The sequence below is a fragment of the Cryptomeria japonica genome, chromosome 4 (assembly GCF_030272615.1).
Source record: "Cryptomeria japonica chromosome 4, Sugi_1.0, whole genome shotgun sequence".
In the NCBI taxonomy this organism is placed as follows: Eukaryota; Viridiplantae; Streptophyta; class Pinopsida; order Cupressales; family Cupressaceae; genus Cryptomeria; species Cryptomeria japonica.
This window is the reverse complement of record NC_081408.1, coordinates 532,940,129-532,956,234: the sequence shown is the minus strand read 5'-3', so window position 1 is coordinate 532,956,234 and position 16,106 is coordinate 532,940,129. Positions and strand designations below refer to the sequence as shown.

Sequence of the window (16,106 nt, the reverse complement as noted above, 5' to 3'; positions counted from 1 at the left end):
AATAACTCCAAGGTTCTGGTATGTAGGGTCTCTACGTGTGGATAAGTTCTATTGGTGTGATGTGATTATGCTGGATTCACAAGGGGACTTACGTTTGAATGTCTGAGCGTTTAATTTGTTGGAACTTGAGTCCTAATTACTAACCAGGGAGAATAAAGAAATAGCAAAAGATGAAGGGCTCAGAAAGTCTACTCTAAGACCTAGAATGCGAGAAGATGGATGAATGACTAGTTGGAGTCCTATTGGGCTAGGTCTCACCATCAAACTGAACAATTCAACACTAGCTTAGTGCGATCTTCTAGGGTAGTTCTGAAGATGTTCAAATCATCACTGTCAAACACTGATCGCCATTCAAGTTAATGCATGAACAATAGACGTGTAACGACTCGATTAAGCTCATTCAATGCCAGTTGACCACGCAGGGCACCCTTACAATCAGTAAGAGGCTAGTGGTTTGGACTAGGCGGATTCCACGCGAGTGCATTTAGTAACTTCTTTCATTCAATCTAATTATTTACCATCTAAGAATGAAGATTCAACAAGAAACCATGCATATTGCAAGAAACAACACATTTCACCTTAACTTCAATGAAAATGGAGTTCATTTACAATTTAGGCAACAATTTCTTGCCTTTTCCTCTTAATCTACTCTAATTGCTATTCTATTCACTATTTTAGCTATTAACTCTTAGCCATTAACTAACTATTCACCTTTACAAATGAAGAGCCAAAGCTTTATATAGAGAGCTCTTTACATTTAAATGGCTTAGATTAATTTACAATCAATGGCAAGGATTACAAGATGAAAACCCTAATTAGGGTTTGTTACAACAAACTCCTTTAGCCAATGAGTAAATTACATTCAATGCTGGTGAACCGATAGGAAATCGGGGTAGGTACATCGAAGTTTGTGCCATCACTGGTGAGTTAGGTACATTGAATCTGGACATGTTGATGTGGATCTATCTGACTGGAGGAATAGTGACTGGGATGCCACTTTGTCTGGTACTTGCTCGTATCTCTTTTGATACTCAATTTGGTGATGCTGAGAAGCTAACTTTGATTAACTCTTCTGAAACTATCTGCTTCTTCAATGTACCCTTGCACTGACTTTGGTTGATCCTCTTCTGTCTTTGATGTATTTGATGGATGACGTACCTCTCCTTGACTCTCTGTGCTTGATGAGGTGTCTTCACGGTCAAGTCACTCCTCCTCTGGTGGCATTTCTCTCTTTGAAGTGTTTATAAGATCCTTCTTTTTGACATCTTGTGGTTTCTGCATGGGGTAGAATGAGGTCTTTGCTCCATTGCTTGCAACTTTTTGAACACTTGAAGTCGTTCAACTTGGAAGCACTTTGAGTATTTGAGGTGTCCTTGATGATGATGAAACTTGAAGAGGTCACCCTTGTCCTGGCCTAATCTTCCTCCATCTTGATTTTGTTGACCTGCAAAACAATCAAAAGATGATTAAGAATACATGATATATTCATTCTAACATAGCATTTCTTACCTTAAATCATCAACAAGAAGGCATTAGAATGAAATTCGCTCAGGACCCTCTCAAAGGACAGGACCTATAATGAGATTCACTCTGGACCCTTTGGAAGGGTCAGGAGCAAATTTCTTCCTTTAGGTTGAATTCTTCCTTCCTTTCACTTCAATTTGCATTGATTTTCACCTTTTGATCCCTCTTTCATGAAGACATCACTTATTTGACCCCCAAAATGGCCTAAAATCGCTTTGGACCTTGGGCAAGGTACATGCCTCAAGAAAAATTCGCTCTGGACCCTTTGGAAGGGTCAGGAGCGAAATTTGCATTTTACTCAATCTTCCTTCATAGAACTTCATCTCACCCTTATCTTATCAAGATCAAGTCACTTGCCCTCGAAATTGCTTAGAGATAGGTTTTGCTCAAGGGCCTAGGCAAAACATTAGTCCTCCTAGGAATTTCGCTCTGGATCCTCTCCAAGGATAGGCCCTATAATGAGATTTTCACTCAGGACCCTCTCCAAGGACAGGCCCTATAATGAGATTTTCGCTTAGGACCCTCTCCAAGAAGAGGCCCTATAATGAGATTTTCGCTCAGGACCCTCTCGAAGGGTTAGGAGCGAAATTTGTCTTTTAGCCTCAAATTCATCATCTCTTTGCCTCAAATCACTTCTCAAGGCAAGAATATATCAATCTTCCCTCAACTACGCCATAGGAACAAAGATCTTGGTCTCAAACATGGAGCAAAATAGAGGTTTAGGAAATTTCACTCTGGACCCTTTGGAAGGGTTAGGAGCAAAATTTGCATTTTTAGGCTCAATTCTCATTCAATTTGCCTAGCACTTGTCCATTCCCCCTTATCTTATCATACTCAAGCCAACTTGCTCTCAAAGTGGTGTCCACTCAATGCTTTTGGTGAGGAAATAAGTCTTTCTAAGAATTTCGCTCTGGACCCTTTGGAAGGGTCAGGAGCTTAGACAAATTTCGCTCTAGATCCTTTGGAAGGGTCTGGAGTGAAATTTGGAAAATAGGGCTTGTCCTTGATAAATTTTTCTCTTAGCATGCTTGATTAGCTTCAAACCATCTTAGGAAAATACCTTGAGGGCAATTTGCTTTAAAATTGTGAGGAAAATACATGTTTTTGAGAAATTCACTCTGGACCCTTTGGAAGGGTCAGGAGCGAATTTGTTCCTCTAGACCCAATTCTTCCTTCTTTTCACTCATCTTGCTTTACACTTGTCCTTTTGAACCCTTTCCTTGCCATGTATGTCCACCATTTGATGTCCCTAGTGAAGAAATAAGTCTTTTGGAGGATTTCGCTCTGGACCCTTTGGAAGGGTCATGAGCTTAGAAAAATTTCGCTCTGAACCCTTTGGAAGGGTCAGGAGTGAAATTTGCAATTATGCTCAAATCCTTCACTTTCCATCACTTCACTTTGTTTCACACATCAATACTCTCTCAATCACACCATAGGGATAAGGTTTATGAGGCAAATTAGGACCAAGAAGGGAGATATAAGGAAATTCGCTCTGGACCCTTTGGAAGGGTCAAGAGCGAATTTGAGGAATTAGTCTTAGACACCATCCAAACACTCAGACTTCACCGTCTATCACATTGTTCTCACCTTAGGACACGCCAACAAATCACCTTAAGGAAGTGCCTAGTCAAAACGTTGAATGAAAAGTGCATCTTAACAATTTCACTTAGGTACCTTTGGAAGGACAGGACCTATCTAGGAATTTCGCTCTGGACCCTTTGGAAGGGTCATGAGCGAAATTTGTCTTTTTGGTCAAATTCCTAACATTTTCATCATCCAATCTTGTTTGAATATGCTCAAAAGGCATAAATAGGTCATTCCTCATTCGGTCAAGGTGTAGGAGCAAGGATTTGAGGTCTTAACTGGGGGCAAGAGAGGAGTCTAAGGAAATTCGCTCTGGACCCTTTCCAAGGGTCAGGAGCGAATTTTGCAAAAAAACTCAAATTCTTGACCTTTCTCCAAATTTTCAAGTCTAGGCTTGGTCGTTAGGCATTTATAAGGGCAAAATAGGTCAATTTTATACCAATCAATGCCTAGAGGACAAGAACTCATCATCCATTGACTTGACCAACTCAAACCTTCAAAGGGAAAATCCTTGATGATACTCACTCACAAACCTTCATTCACTTCCTTAACTCAAAGACATAGGTCTCAAAAGGCAAGACTCTTAGCAGGATATAAGGACTTCCTCAAACTCAATCAAGACTTAACCTAGAAACAAGAGCAAGGCCTGACCTAGAGAAGGCTTTTAACAGAGACCCTGACCTGGACCACCTACTGACCAATTTGAGCCTAAGCAGACCCTGCTATCCTAATGATCTCTCTGGCAACTCTCCAATGCAAAGGCTAATAGCCAAGATTGGACAACTAAGCAAAGAAAACTAACCCTAGAAAGCAAAAAGTAGGGGTCCCCATTTGCAATGGGGCGATGTGTGAATACGTCACAACACGTCCCCATCTCGAAAACTCAGGGTAACATAGCGATAAAGCCATCATGAAGGATTGGAGGGCTTTTGCCCCCAAATCTCAATAGCCTAGAGGGTTTTTTCCTCAGGCAAGAAGATAAACAGATGTTCTCTCTCGTAGAGAAGGGGGGGGGGTTGATTGTATTGCCCAACCTCTCCTTTTATATCCCTCTTTTTAATTTAAAAACATTTATTGCTCTATTCTAGAAGTGATTAAAAAAGCCTCTTTTTAATATTATTATCTATTATATTATATTATCTTATATCAGCCATATTTTCTAGAAACACCTTTTAATGTTGGATTCCTTTATAATAATAAAACATAAAGTTGCCTTTTTGTAACGTAAAGTTACTAGGACAACTTATGTTATTATTTTATTTCGTTAATCTTACCCCTTTAGCCCATGGAAACTAAAATAATAGGCTGGGGACTCCCATATACTTATATCGTGACATGGAGCATGACAATTTGGCACACACAAAGTTATTTGACCCTTGATTTTTAGTTTGGGTTGATGTCTTCTACAATAGAAAATTCATCTTAAGACCTATTTTTATGTAAATTATATATCATACACTAATATAATGTCCTTCAAACTACAAATAATCATCTATTTATTCTGTCATTTTACATGAGTGAATTACTCAATAAACAATATTTGCAGGTTTTTTGGTTAAATAGAATTAGTCAGCAATATTAACCTTTAAGCAGTCAATTGGGATGTTAATGTTTTCTATGAAGATAGTGCAGGCGTTTGCTATGACTAATATTACCTTTTCATGTACATTTCTATTGTCTCCATTTTCTATCTTTTCAGGGAGTGGATATCAAGCCTTGAATTTGATTCTAAGGTAATTTATATGCTCAATTTAATACTGTATTTGCTTGTTTAGTTGGTGTTAATCATGTAGTGAAGGCAAGGGTGGGAGAAATGAAATGAAATACTTCAAAGAAATCTTTTTGACTATGGGGGAAAATGATTTTGTGCTTTACAAATTGTGTATCTTGGTTTTGAATGTAGTATAGAATAAATTCCTCAATTGAATCAATAATAGTTATGTTGAATATTTGATAAATAATATTTCGTTTTGGTGGTGAGAATGAATTTCTTGCATCTACACAATTTATGTGTGTGTGTTGTTGAGATATGGAAAAAAGTATTCATGATGGAAAGATTGTTTTTTCCCTTAAGAAACTTTTAAAAAAATAAGTTAATGTGAAAAGTAAGAAAGACCAAAATAAAGTTAGAACCTGAAAACAATATTCATATTTAAAAAAAATAGAATCTAGTTCTTCTGAAAAATCATTAGAAATTTTTATTCAGTTAGATTAAATAAGTCTGATTATGATAAATAACATTTCATTTTGATGGTGAGAATCAATTTCTTGCATTTACAAAATTTATGGGTGTGTGTTGTTAAGACATTGAAAAAAGTATTCATGATGGAAATTGATTGTTCTTAAAAAAATTAGCTAATATTGAAAGTAAGAATGACCAAAATAAAATTGGAACTTGAAATTGATATTCAAATTAAAAAAGTAGAATGTTGTTCTGCTGAAAAATCATTAGAATTTTTTCTTAAGTTTCATTAATACATAATAATTCTGCCAGTTTTTTTTTTATAAAGTTATTGCCAAAGCTTCATAAATGATACTTTCTTGTTTAGTTGGAAAAAAGTAATTGGTAGTGACCTGCTAGCTTAAAACACAAGGAAAAGATATTGACATTTGATTTCATTGTAAATATTAGAGGGATAGTTTTTCTGTTACAATTCACTTAGTTTTGTACTTTAACTTTATTTTTTAGCCTCCACTGTGGTAACTTGTTATTGGTAGTTCAATCATGTTTGGATTGTGATTGTCATGATGGAAATTTCTCTAGCACCATTAAAGCATGATTATAGAAGTTTTTATGCTTGAAGAGAAAATCTGATTCATTCATAGCTTTTAGCGTAAACCATTATACCCATGCTCGTATCTCTTTTTGTCTATGTTTTACAAGACTACGAGGATATAATCAATAAATAAGGACAATCCACTTTCTCAAATCAGTATTTCTTCAGTAAGCATGATTTGGATTAGATTGTTGTGATGTATTGAAAGAATAATACTTGTATTATATTACTGTTTTGATTTTGAGTTAGCTTAAAATTTATTAAAAGAGGTTATTACTATGTCCGTTGATCTCTATTTTTTGATTTTGGTGGCAAGATGACAATTGCTCGAACAATTTGTCAATATGTTTTTGTGACAAGGATTGAGGTAATTTGAAGGTTACAAGAAATGATCAATTGGTTTCTAATAATGGTCAACAGATATCAAAATATAATGTAGACAAACATGGAGAATCTTATCAGATTGTCCAAGTTCGCAGCAAATAACTCTTCTGTAATATGGAGCCCTGTTCTGCCTTGTTTTTTATTTGTTTTGGTTTTGTGTTTTGTAATAGTTTTGAATGATAAATAAAGTGCAGATAATAGAAATACTTGCTGTAAATAAACAACTCAGAAGAATGTAATATTCAGGAAATCCACTAAGCTGAAATATATCTAAACTGAAGCTACTTTTTTTTCTAAACTGAACATATTTTTTTAAAAAACTGAAGCTACAATATATCTTCAAAGTGAGAACAACCCAACTTGTAAAAAGACATTACAAATGTATTTCCAACATACCCACAAAATGCAGCAACGAAGTCTGATCTGTCAACAAAATCTGCAAACTGGCACTCACAGAAATGTATGCCACACATCCAAAATCTTCTCCAAAGTCAATTGAAATGAGATCTCTCTATTCTCTAGCCCTAGGCGACCCCAAAAAACTATATAAACCTTCAAACCCCTATCCGATGTAATGCCCCTATCCCAAGCTATGACTTTAGAAGGTAATATTAAAATTAATTATTTTACATTTTTCTTAAAATAAAAATTATGAGAAAAAAATTAATAATTAGTAAATAAAGTGAGTAAGCTTAATTAAATAAAGTCACTTATATAATAACTGGTGTAATTGTTTTGTACGGGAATGAAATCACATTAGTATTGGACTCGGAATTGGAGTTGATCATCAATTGAATATTGATCACATTAGTATTGTGTTGTTAAAACTTAATGCAATCGTTGTTATCAACTCCCACACATTTCAATTGATTTAGCAAAGAGAAACACCCCAAAAGTATAAACAATGTTCAGAAAATCATATAACAGCAAGTTGTAAACCAAGTGTTTGACCAAATGCAAATTACCTAAATATTGAGAAAAAACAGATTAGAATTACAAGGGGTTCTTACACCTTTGGCCCTTTTACTCAGTGAAGGAGTAATCAACAATCAGGGTCAAAATGAGTCGGACACGTGGGTAAACATGTCAGAGTGGAAGATTTCCTTGATGAATTGGATACTTAGATAAGGTCAACCATAGCGCAACTTCGATTGGAGATCAGGGATATACTGAACCACTTACCCCTTTTTGAAGTCAACATAGTTGAGGAAGATGGGGAAAAATTACGAAAGAGTGCAGATGTGATTCAGAGTTTCAGAGCGAGAATTAATTGTTGAAAAAATGAGTGAAAGGATAATGGAGACTGAAAAATCGAGCAACGTATTTCCCAAGATTCAAGAATCAAGTTGATGATATTCGTCCAAAGGTTGCAGAAGCAGATCAAAAGTTAAGCAAAATGTAAGCTAGTGGTGAAAATCACCACCAACCCAAATGCTCGAGCAGTTACTCCAATCGTTTCCAAATATAGGACATATAGAGCAAGGATGTAGGGTAAGGCAACACAAGAAGGGTCAATAAACAATGCGTCGGAAGAAGCACCATGTGGAGGAACTGAAGTTGGAGGGCCTGTCATTATTTCCTAGGTCTTGTTTTACCGTATTCTTTTATTTTCTCCCTAAGGGGTTGCTCAAAAACTACTGGCTCTGGAGGGCTGTTATATTGTTTTAGTTGCTTTAGGAACGGTCATCTTGCTGAGACCATTGGTTTCAAAGCAGTTACTAGGTTATCTATATATGTTAAATGGATGCTCGTAGAATGGATCTTTTTTTGCTGTTTTCTCATAGATGTGGTCTTTTTTTGAATATCTATAGAAAAGGAAATTTGAATGCTGGTTCATGAATTGTAAACTTTGAGTTATGGTTAATGAATTGATTGTTCTTCTTATGTTGAATATCCTGTCATTTAGATTTCTCCTTCTGGATATCGGTCATGTGGATTATGGGAATTAGTATGTGCATATTGCTGTGATTGTTGTGGCTTTGGACAAACTGAGTAGTAATTTGTTTTTTGAATATGATGGACGCTAGTACTTTTAGATACTCTTTGTATTCTATTCCGTTATTATTTTGTTAGCATTGCTTGCCTTTTAAATCTTTTTGTTTAAAAGCTCTACCTTATTTGCTTTCTGGTTAAAAGCATATGTGGAATGTATCCTTTGTATATTATTAGAAGGTAGCTGCGCCTTGTAAAATAAGCAAAGAGAAGGTGTAAAACATCATTACATCTGTCTCAATTGTTAGTTTTCAATTGCCACTTTTGTGGGTGGAAGAATATAAAGTCAGGTGGCAAATCTGTTAAAGATTTCGCAAGGGACCCTTGCAGACATGGCATCCACATTTTTCTCACCAAGCATAAAAATGGGTGTGGAGATTGAATTGTTCCCTCCTTTGGATTTATCTATTTCAGACTTGCATTTATCCCTTTCTTTTTTCTTTATATTTCGTGGTTTAATTTTTAATGCAAATTGGGCTCCAAGGATCACAGACTGGGCTTAATCTTTTTTTGTTGAAGATTCCAATTCATGAGTTTCGATTTAGGCCTTGAGCTCAATGAAGAAAGGGGGTTAAGGTTCACATGGGTAGGGAAACGAATTCGTCACTTTCACTCCTAAAGTGACATGAATCTTCATTGTTTTGGTCGAACAATTTTAAGAAGGACCCGCACAAGGACAATGTAATAAGTAATTATGTTGAGGTATGTTATCCCCAATTTTAACATTTTGAAAAATTGGGGTAACCCCACAATTTTTTGGCCTATTTGCGGTTTTATCGCTCTATGCACGCTTTTCAAGATGACTTCGTCATCTCGTGCGTAATTGTTGCTTGTTTTTTCCCATTTAATCTTCCTTTGAGTTCTAGGTGTTAATCGGGCCTATAAACCCAATTTACACCATTTTGGGCTCATGGTGCAAATCGGGTTCATAGACCCGATTTACACCTCCTTTGTGTCACCTTTTTGGACTAAGTGCAAGTTGGGGAACCCGATTTGCACCTCCTTCGTGTCACCTTTTTGCACTAGGTGCAAGTTGGGTTTGTAAATCCGAAATGCACCTTGCCAATGACAAGTGCAAATCGGGTTTACAAACCCGACTGGCACTCACTTATGACACTTGTGTGTTATTAATTCTCCTTTTACAAGTTCGAATAGGAGTCTTATTATTTCAATTTTATATCTTTTCTCTGCATTTTTCGTTTTTTCCCATTTTGTGCTAAGGCGTCTTTGTGGAGTTCGTGCCCTTCATCTTCAAATTTGTAGATTTCTTTCCCATTATTGGTAAGTTTCATTCTTCTTATTTTGATTAAATGCTTTTCCATTATAAGTCGTTTCCTTGATTCGATGGGGTTTTGCAAACCCTAGTTCTTTTTTTGTTAATGGCGTTCGGTTTCATTTGAACCATTTCCTTTGTTATTTCATCAAGTAAATCGTGTATTCGGGTTCATCCACTCGAATATCCACCTTGCCCTTCCCTTTCACGACATTTTTTTTAACTGTGCACCATGTTTTGGTGCTGTTCGGGTTCACCGGCCCGAACAACACCACATTCGTGGTGTTGATTAGGTCGGTGAACCCAAGTAATATCCTTTACCATTGCCATTGCATTGTGTATCAACCAAAGGTGGAGTTTGGGTTTGAAAACCCGAACTACACCAACCTTTGGTGGAGTTTGGGTTTACGGACTCATACCCCACCTTTCCCCCTTGTCAATTGCATGCATGGTATAAGGTGGGGCTGTAGGCCCACCATACGCCGTAGGCCCTTTGTTTGGTGTATGGCGGGTCTACAGGCCCAACCTACATCTTATACCATCATAGTGTGATGCTTGGTGTAGGGCAGATTTACGAACCCGCCTTACAACGTGAATCTTATACATAGTGTATGGCAGATCCATAAACCCGCCCTACATCAGTTTGCAATCCCAACGTTTCTAAGTGTATGGCGGACCTATGGGCTCACCTTACACTTTGTTTTTCCCTCTTTGGTGTATGGCGGACCGATAGGTCTGACCTACACTAGTCTTGCCTTATACACATTGCAGGCTTTTTCCAAGTTGCAGTTCGGGTCCATAGGTCCGAACTACACCTAGTCTTTTTACCAAAATGTAGTTCGGGCCTATGAAGCCAAATTACACCTTTGATCCACACTTCTTTATAATTGTAATTCGGGCCTCCAAACCTGAATTACACCAATTGCACACACATAAATAGGATTCATAGGCCTGATTTACACTTGAATTACCATGATCCAATGAGGGTTTTTGAAACCCTAATGATACCAAATGCAACTCATTCATGAGCCTTCTCAGTTCAAGATGATCAAGATAATTGATGTTTGCTCTTCTCCAATATTGATGATTTCTCCATGTTACAGTGTTATTACTGTACAAATGACAGAGCCATCTCCAAGCAAGAAGGCCATGAAGTTCAAAAAGCAAGATCTACATTTGGTCTTCTCGCCTTTGTTAGTTATATCAAATATTGATCATATAAGGGACACTGAGATAGGTCATGTTGACCTAGCGGAGTTTCTCAAAAAGAGTCGAGTAGCCACCTTCATACTACAAGATGGAGTCCACTATCAATAGTGGTATTCATCTAGTCTTAGCGTTCCAAATGTCTGCTCAAGATCCTGAATTTGTCATGGTCGCTGCAAGTCATTTTGATCTTGTTAGCAGGAGTGTAAAGGACACAAGTGGCAAGAAGCTAATTAGACTTGATGAAGATTTCTTTCACACCATCTTCAAGTCTCCTAACATTGAAAAGTACTCTGATATCACCATGCAGTCAGCACAAGCCTACTATGATCGGAATTCAAACAAATGTAGGAAGAACATGAATGACAATTGGTTGAAGACCCCAAGGCCTACAATTGCCAGGTGGCCAAAGAATTTTCCTAGAAGTGATCATATTGAAGAGGTCAATGATTTGGTTACTCTCCTAAGTAGGGTGAAAGGGCTTCCTACTTCTAACAACCATTATGAATGGATGTATCAATATATCCATGTCATTAGACAAAACAAGGAGAAGATATTTTGGGGTAAGCAAATAAGTGATGCCATATGTGAACAACTCACCAAGGTGCCGACTACTCTCAAGTTCTAGATGACTTCTTATTTGATGTATGCAACAACTTCTATGAGGCATTTCCCAGGAACGTCTACATCAAGAGATAGGAGGCAGGTTGCTGTATATGAGTACTATTCCCAGTTGGTGTTGAAGAACAATTTTAATCATTTTCGGAGAGTGAATGATGCACTCTTTGGTTATCATATGTGCATGTTGAACAAAGATTTATACAACAAGATGGTGTCATATCATGCTTGGGAAGTAGTGAATGAATACGGGTGTATGTTCCTACAATACCCTACTTTCACCTATCTCAGGGTAGGGTGATTCAATGGTGAACCTTTCATGCTCCCTAGATATCTGTTAGATAAAACTGTTTTGATGGAATTGGCTTGTCAAATGGTGGCAATACGTGAGGCTCAATCTAGCTCACACAAAACAGGTCTGAAATACTCTTTGACTATTGGTAGGTACTCTATCAATTCAATCTTCAAAGCCAATGCAATGGAAGAAGAGATGAGAAGAGTAACCATGAGATTCTTCAAGGCAAGAAGAGATTTTGACTACAGGGGAATGAGGAGCAAATTGAAGAAGGCATATGGTCACGTTCATCACATTGAAGACATTTGGATTGATTGCAAGATGAAACATGATATCAGGAAGCTTGATTACTGTCGGCTTTGAGTGGATCAAATTTGGGAGTTTGATCTTTTTGATATCCTAGATGACCTTGAAGAAGATGGTAATGTTCTAGACCTTACCTATGTTGAAAAGTAAGTGTCATCAACTCCCTTGCCCCACATTCAATGGTCACAGAAGGAGTCAACTTCTAGTAGAGACAGATTCCAGAGTATCCTTGCAAACACTAATGTTTGGCTTTCAAGCAAGGGAATTCAGTTGAAGCCTCTCTCTACTGGTTCTGATAATGCTACAACTGGACTTGTTGGTAGGAGGTCAGAAATTAGAACAAAGAATAAACAGGATCTTGCTACTCCTTAGAAGGCTCCGAAGTTGCAATTTATAGTTGGGGCAAACAAAGGAAAAGTTCAAGGAGAACCATCCACTTCAAATGTTCAGGGGGCAAAGGAGTTTGAAGTACAAGATGAGCATTTGGATGATGAATGTCTTGATCAAGAGTCCATTGATGTTGATCAACTTGAAGATGAGTAGGAGAATAATGAAGAGCATGATGAATATGATGAAGAAGGACCACCATAATTAGATAAGTCGCATGAATCCCTACTCTAGGTATCTCTCTCTTCGTCTACCATGGTTCATGCTCCTGTTTCTACCACTGAAACAAAACCTTTGGGATCTACTGTCACATGTGTCACCCTTAGCACAATTGTAAATGTTTTCTAGTGAATCTGCCTTGGATAACCCTCATGATAATATCGAGAATGTTTTCTCTAGTTTTCCAAATTTGTCTAAAGTGTTAGCTACCATGTTGGATGACTTTGATAAGTTCATGATAGAGACAGGTCCTAGACCCAACAAGTCATCTTTAGAAAATCCTCCTATTGTTGTTACCACAACATCACCTATTGTGACTATTACTCAAGAGCAAATAAATCCCTCTCAAGCCCTAGTCACAAGTGTTGATGATGATTCCTCCTTGCCACCGTGGTTTTCTCAAATGCCCCTAAGAGGAAGAAACAAGCTATTTCTCCAGATGATTTTAATTTCAGTCAGCTCATCCCCACCAAGCCTATGACTACTAAGAAAGCCAAGACCATATCGAGGGTGAAGGTGTGTTGGTTGAAAATTTTGTACACCTGGGGGATGTGCAAAATTGTGGTTTCAACCACAGCGTGTGAGTATGATACTCCCCTAATTAAGGGAAGACTCCCCCTATCTATAAACTATTCTTAAACTAAAAATGGATGAGACAACAATCTTTCTTCTTCTTTCTAGAAAAACTATATCCTTTTCTCTTCACATCAAAGTGATAGCAATTGAAAATAACAACAACTTATAAAACAAAGTGAGAGAAAGGAAATGAAGTTTCCTGAAAGCACAAATACTTCCGTCACTTCCGTCGGGACGTGACAGCAATATCAAGGTCAAAGTCTTGAATATGTGAAATCCTATCTACCCTTTTCTATATTAATGATAACAAAAACAAAGTACGGCAGCACAAAGTCTGAAATATCTTATTCTTCTCTACATAAAACAACAAGAACTAGTGTGAGCTCAAAGTCTCCCAACTATTCCTTATCACAAAATTTACTTTCACTTTCTTTCAAGAACAAGTGTAGACACAAGTCCTACAACTTCTCTCAACAAAAAATCTACTCTAACGGATATTAATCTCCAATACTTGCCACACAAAGTATGCAAATCAAATTTGATTAAACTCTTATAGAAACACTAGCAAGAAAGATAATATTGAACACAAACTCAAAATATTTAGCACAAAGTCTCAATCCTTGAGCAATCTTCTTCTATTTCTTTCAACTTCGATTTACACATAAAAAAGCACAAAGTCTTTCTTGCTATAAATTTAGCAGAGTTTACTTGCTTGCTTTTCAATAGATAAAAGATACAATAGACTCCCTCAAGTATTTATAGGAGAGGATTCTTGAGAAAAAGGTGTGAGGATCTCAACTAACTTGAGGAACTCTCTCAACCACCATGACTTATTCAACTACTATCTAAAACTTATTCAAAATTACAAGTCCTATTCTAAATTGACTTGTAATCAACCTACTTGTAATTACAAAAATGCAAGTAATGACCTAAATTTGCAATTTACAAAATTGCTTTTATAAGTAAGCTTGTCAAAAGGGAAACTACAAAACTGAAATTACAAATTTGAAATTACAACTAAGTGTTGAAAAACACTTTTGTTGCAGCATGTTTGGCCATGAATCCTTCAAACTTGTGGATGATCATTTGTAGTTAATCAGGATTCGGTTCGTGAGTATTTTTCACAAAGATCATGGTTTTTACAATAACATCGCTGCAACGAATGATTGTAATGCTGTTCTTCTCAAGAGAATACTGGATTTCCTGCAAGAAGATTTGGTATTTCATCAAAGCTTGAATTGATTCAGCTGAAAATTGTTCATTCCTCCATTCATGATGAATCTTCATCTGTAGATTTGAGAGAACTTCTTCTTCTGGCAACAATTCTCCATTTTGATCCATAATATTACAAGAAGCTTTCTCACAACAAGAAACAACATCTTGCAACACTTAGTGCATAATTTTATGGCATCATCAATATCCTCAATGAGTGACGTGAGAACAAGGACTTTATTCTCCAAGAGTTCTTCAAATTCTGGATACATGACTCTAGAAGGAATAATGTCATGTTCTTGAAGAACGTTCAACTTTTCTTGAGGCAATTTTTTGCCAAACCATCAAATTGCCTTCAACTCTTTTCAGGTTCTGTTTGAAAACCTCAGAAGCCTGATTCAATTTTTCTTCAATGGTCTCCAACTTAACCATCATTTGGAACACATCTTTCAACACTTGGGTACATAAATCATGAAGCTGATCTACCCAAGAATCCAACGCTTGTACCTTTTGAGCAACTCTTTCAACTCTTTGGACTGATTCTTTTGCATTTGAAGAAGTTGAAGGATTGTACCTTTCATTAGAAGACTTGATAATCTTTTGGATTGCTGCAACAAGTTGCACATTTTCCTCTTCTAGCTTATCCTTCTTTGCTAGAAGTTCATCATACCACTGCACCAATGAGGCTACTGAATGTTGAGCATCATGCTTGACCACTTCATTTGTTTGTTTGCCCAACTCCACCCTCATGATCTTGTAATCAGCAGCTTGCATCTCTTCCTATGGCTTGTCTACAATTGGTTCAACAATTTCAGCCACCTTCATTCCGTTACTATCCACTGTTACCCTTGAAATCATCTTAGCTCTTTTGGCAACCTTGGGTTTTGATTGCTTGAGATGCTGGAAATCAAAGGTGTCAGGAGATATTTCCTGCTTCTTTCTTTTAGGAGTAAAAGAACTAAGCCATGGAGGTAAAGTGAGGGAGAAGCAGTTTCTGTTTGAATGACAGTCATCATCTTGGGAGAAGTTACTGTTTGAACAACAACTATAGACTACTCATTAACCAAAGGACCTGACGATTGCATCATGAACTCATCAAAACTAGAAGCAAAAGTATCAATCTCTGACAAAGGACCATACGCAGGATTATCCTCAAAGATATTCATCAAATTCTTTTGAGGATGATCAAGAGACGGCTTTGCTGCTGAAATCGGAATGACCCTCTGAGGAGATTCACCCCCTGAAACACGAACAATATGAACAATGGAAAAAGCATCCACATTCGCGTCAAGAGAAGACATAGGTAATTCTAAAGGAATTTGAGGAGGAACTTCATGAGGAAGTCATTTTTATGATTTTCTAGTGGCATTTTGTATTTCCAATCGACACCTTAAGTGTCATTTTGTATATGCTCTATTACACATGTAGGACTACACGTGTTCGAAGTCAAATAGGTCTCTACTTTTGACTTGGTCACCAATTAGTTGTAACTTTTCCTATTTTTGTGCATCATCCCTCTTCTATATCAGGGTTTTCATTGTAATAAGGATCTTTTTCCATCATTATTTTATTGTGAATTTGCAAACTTAGTCAAAGAGACGACAAGTTTGGCTTTCAGACTTTGTGTTGGAATCAATCTTGTGTAGGATATAGATGTTCTTATGTCATTTATGTTGTATGTTCTTGAAAAGATTTAAGTTGAGCCTTGTTATTTGTGCAAAAAATTGAAGTGTAGTTTGAGTTCATACAAGTA

General features: G+C 36.9%; 1 protein-coding gene across 3 annotated transcripts in view; it reads left to right on the top strand.

The window, feature by feature from the left end:
* Positions 1-16,106, top strand: part of LOC131044117 (uncharacterized) — a 341,446-nt gene that overhangs the window by 52,037 nt on the left and 273,303 nt on the right. For all 3 annotated transcript variants that reach the window (XM_057977369.2, XM_057977370.2, XM_057977371.2), the window contains exon 4: positions 4,808-4,841. In XM_057977369.2, the coding sequence (XP_057833352.2) occupies positions 4,808-4,841 (34 nt within the window). The remainder of the gene's footprint in view (positions 1-4,807; positions 4,842-16,106) is intronic.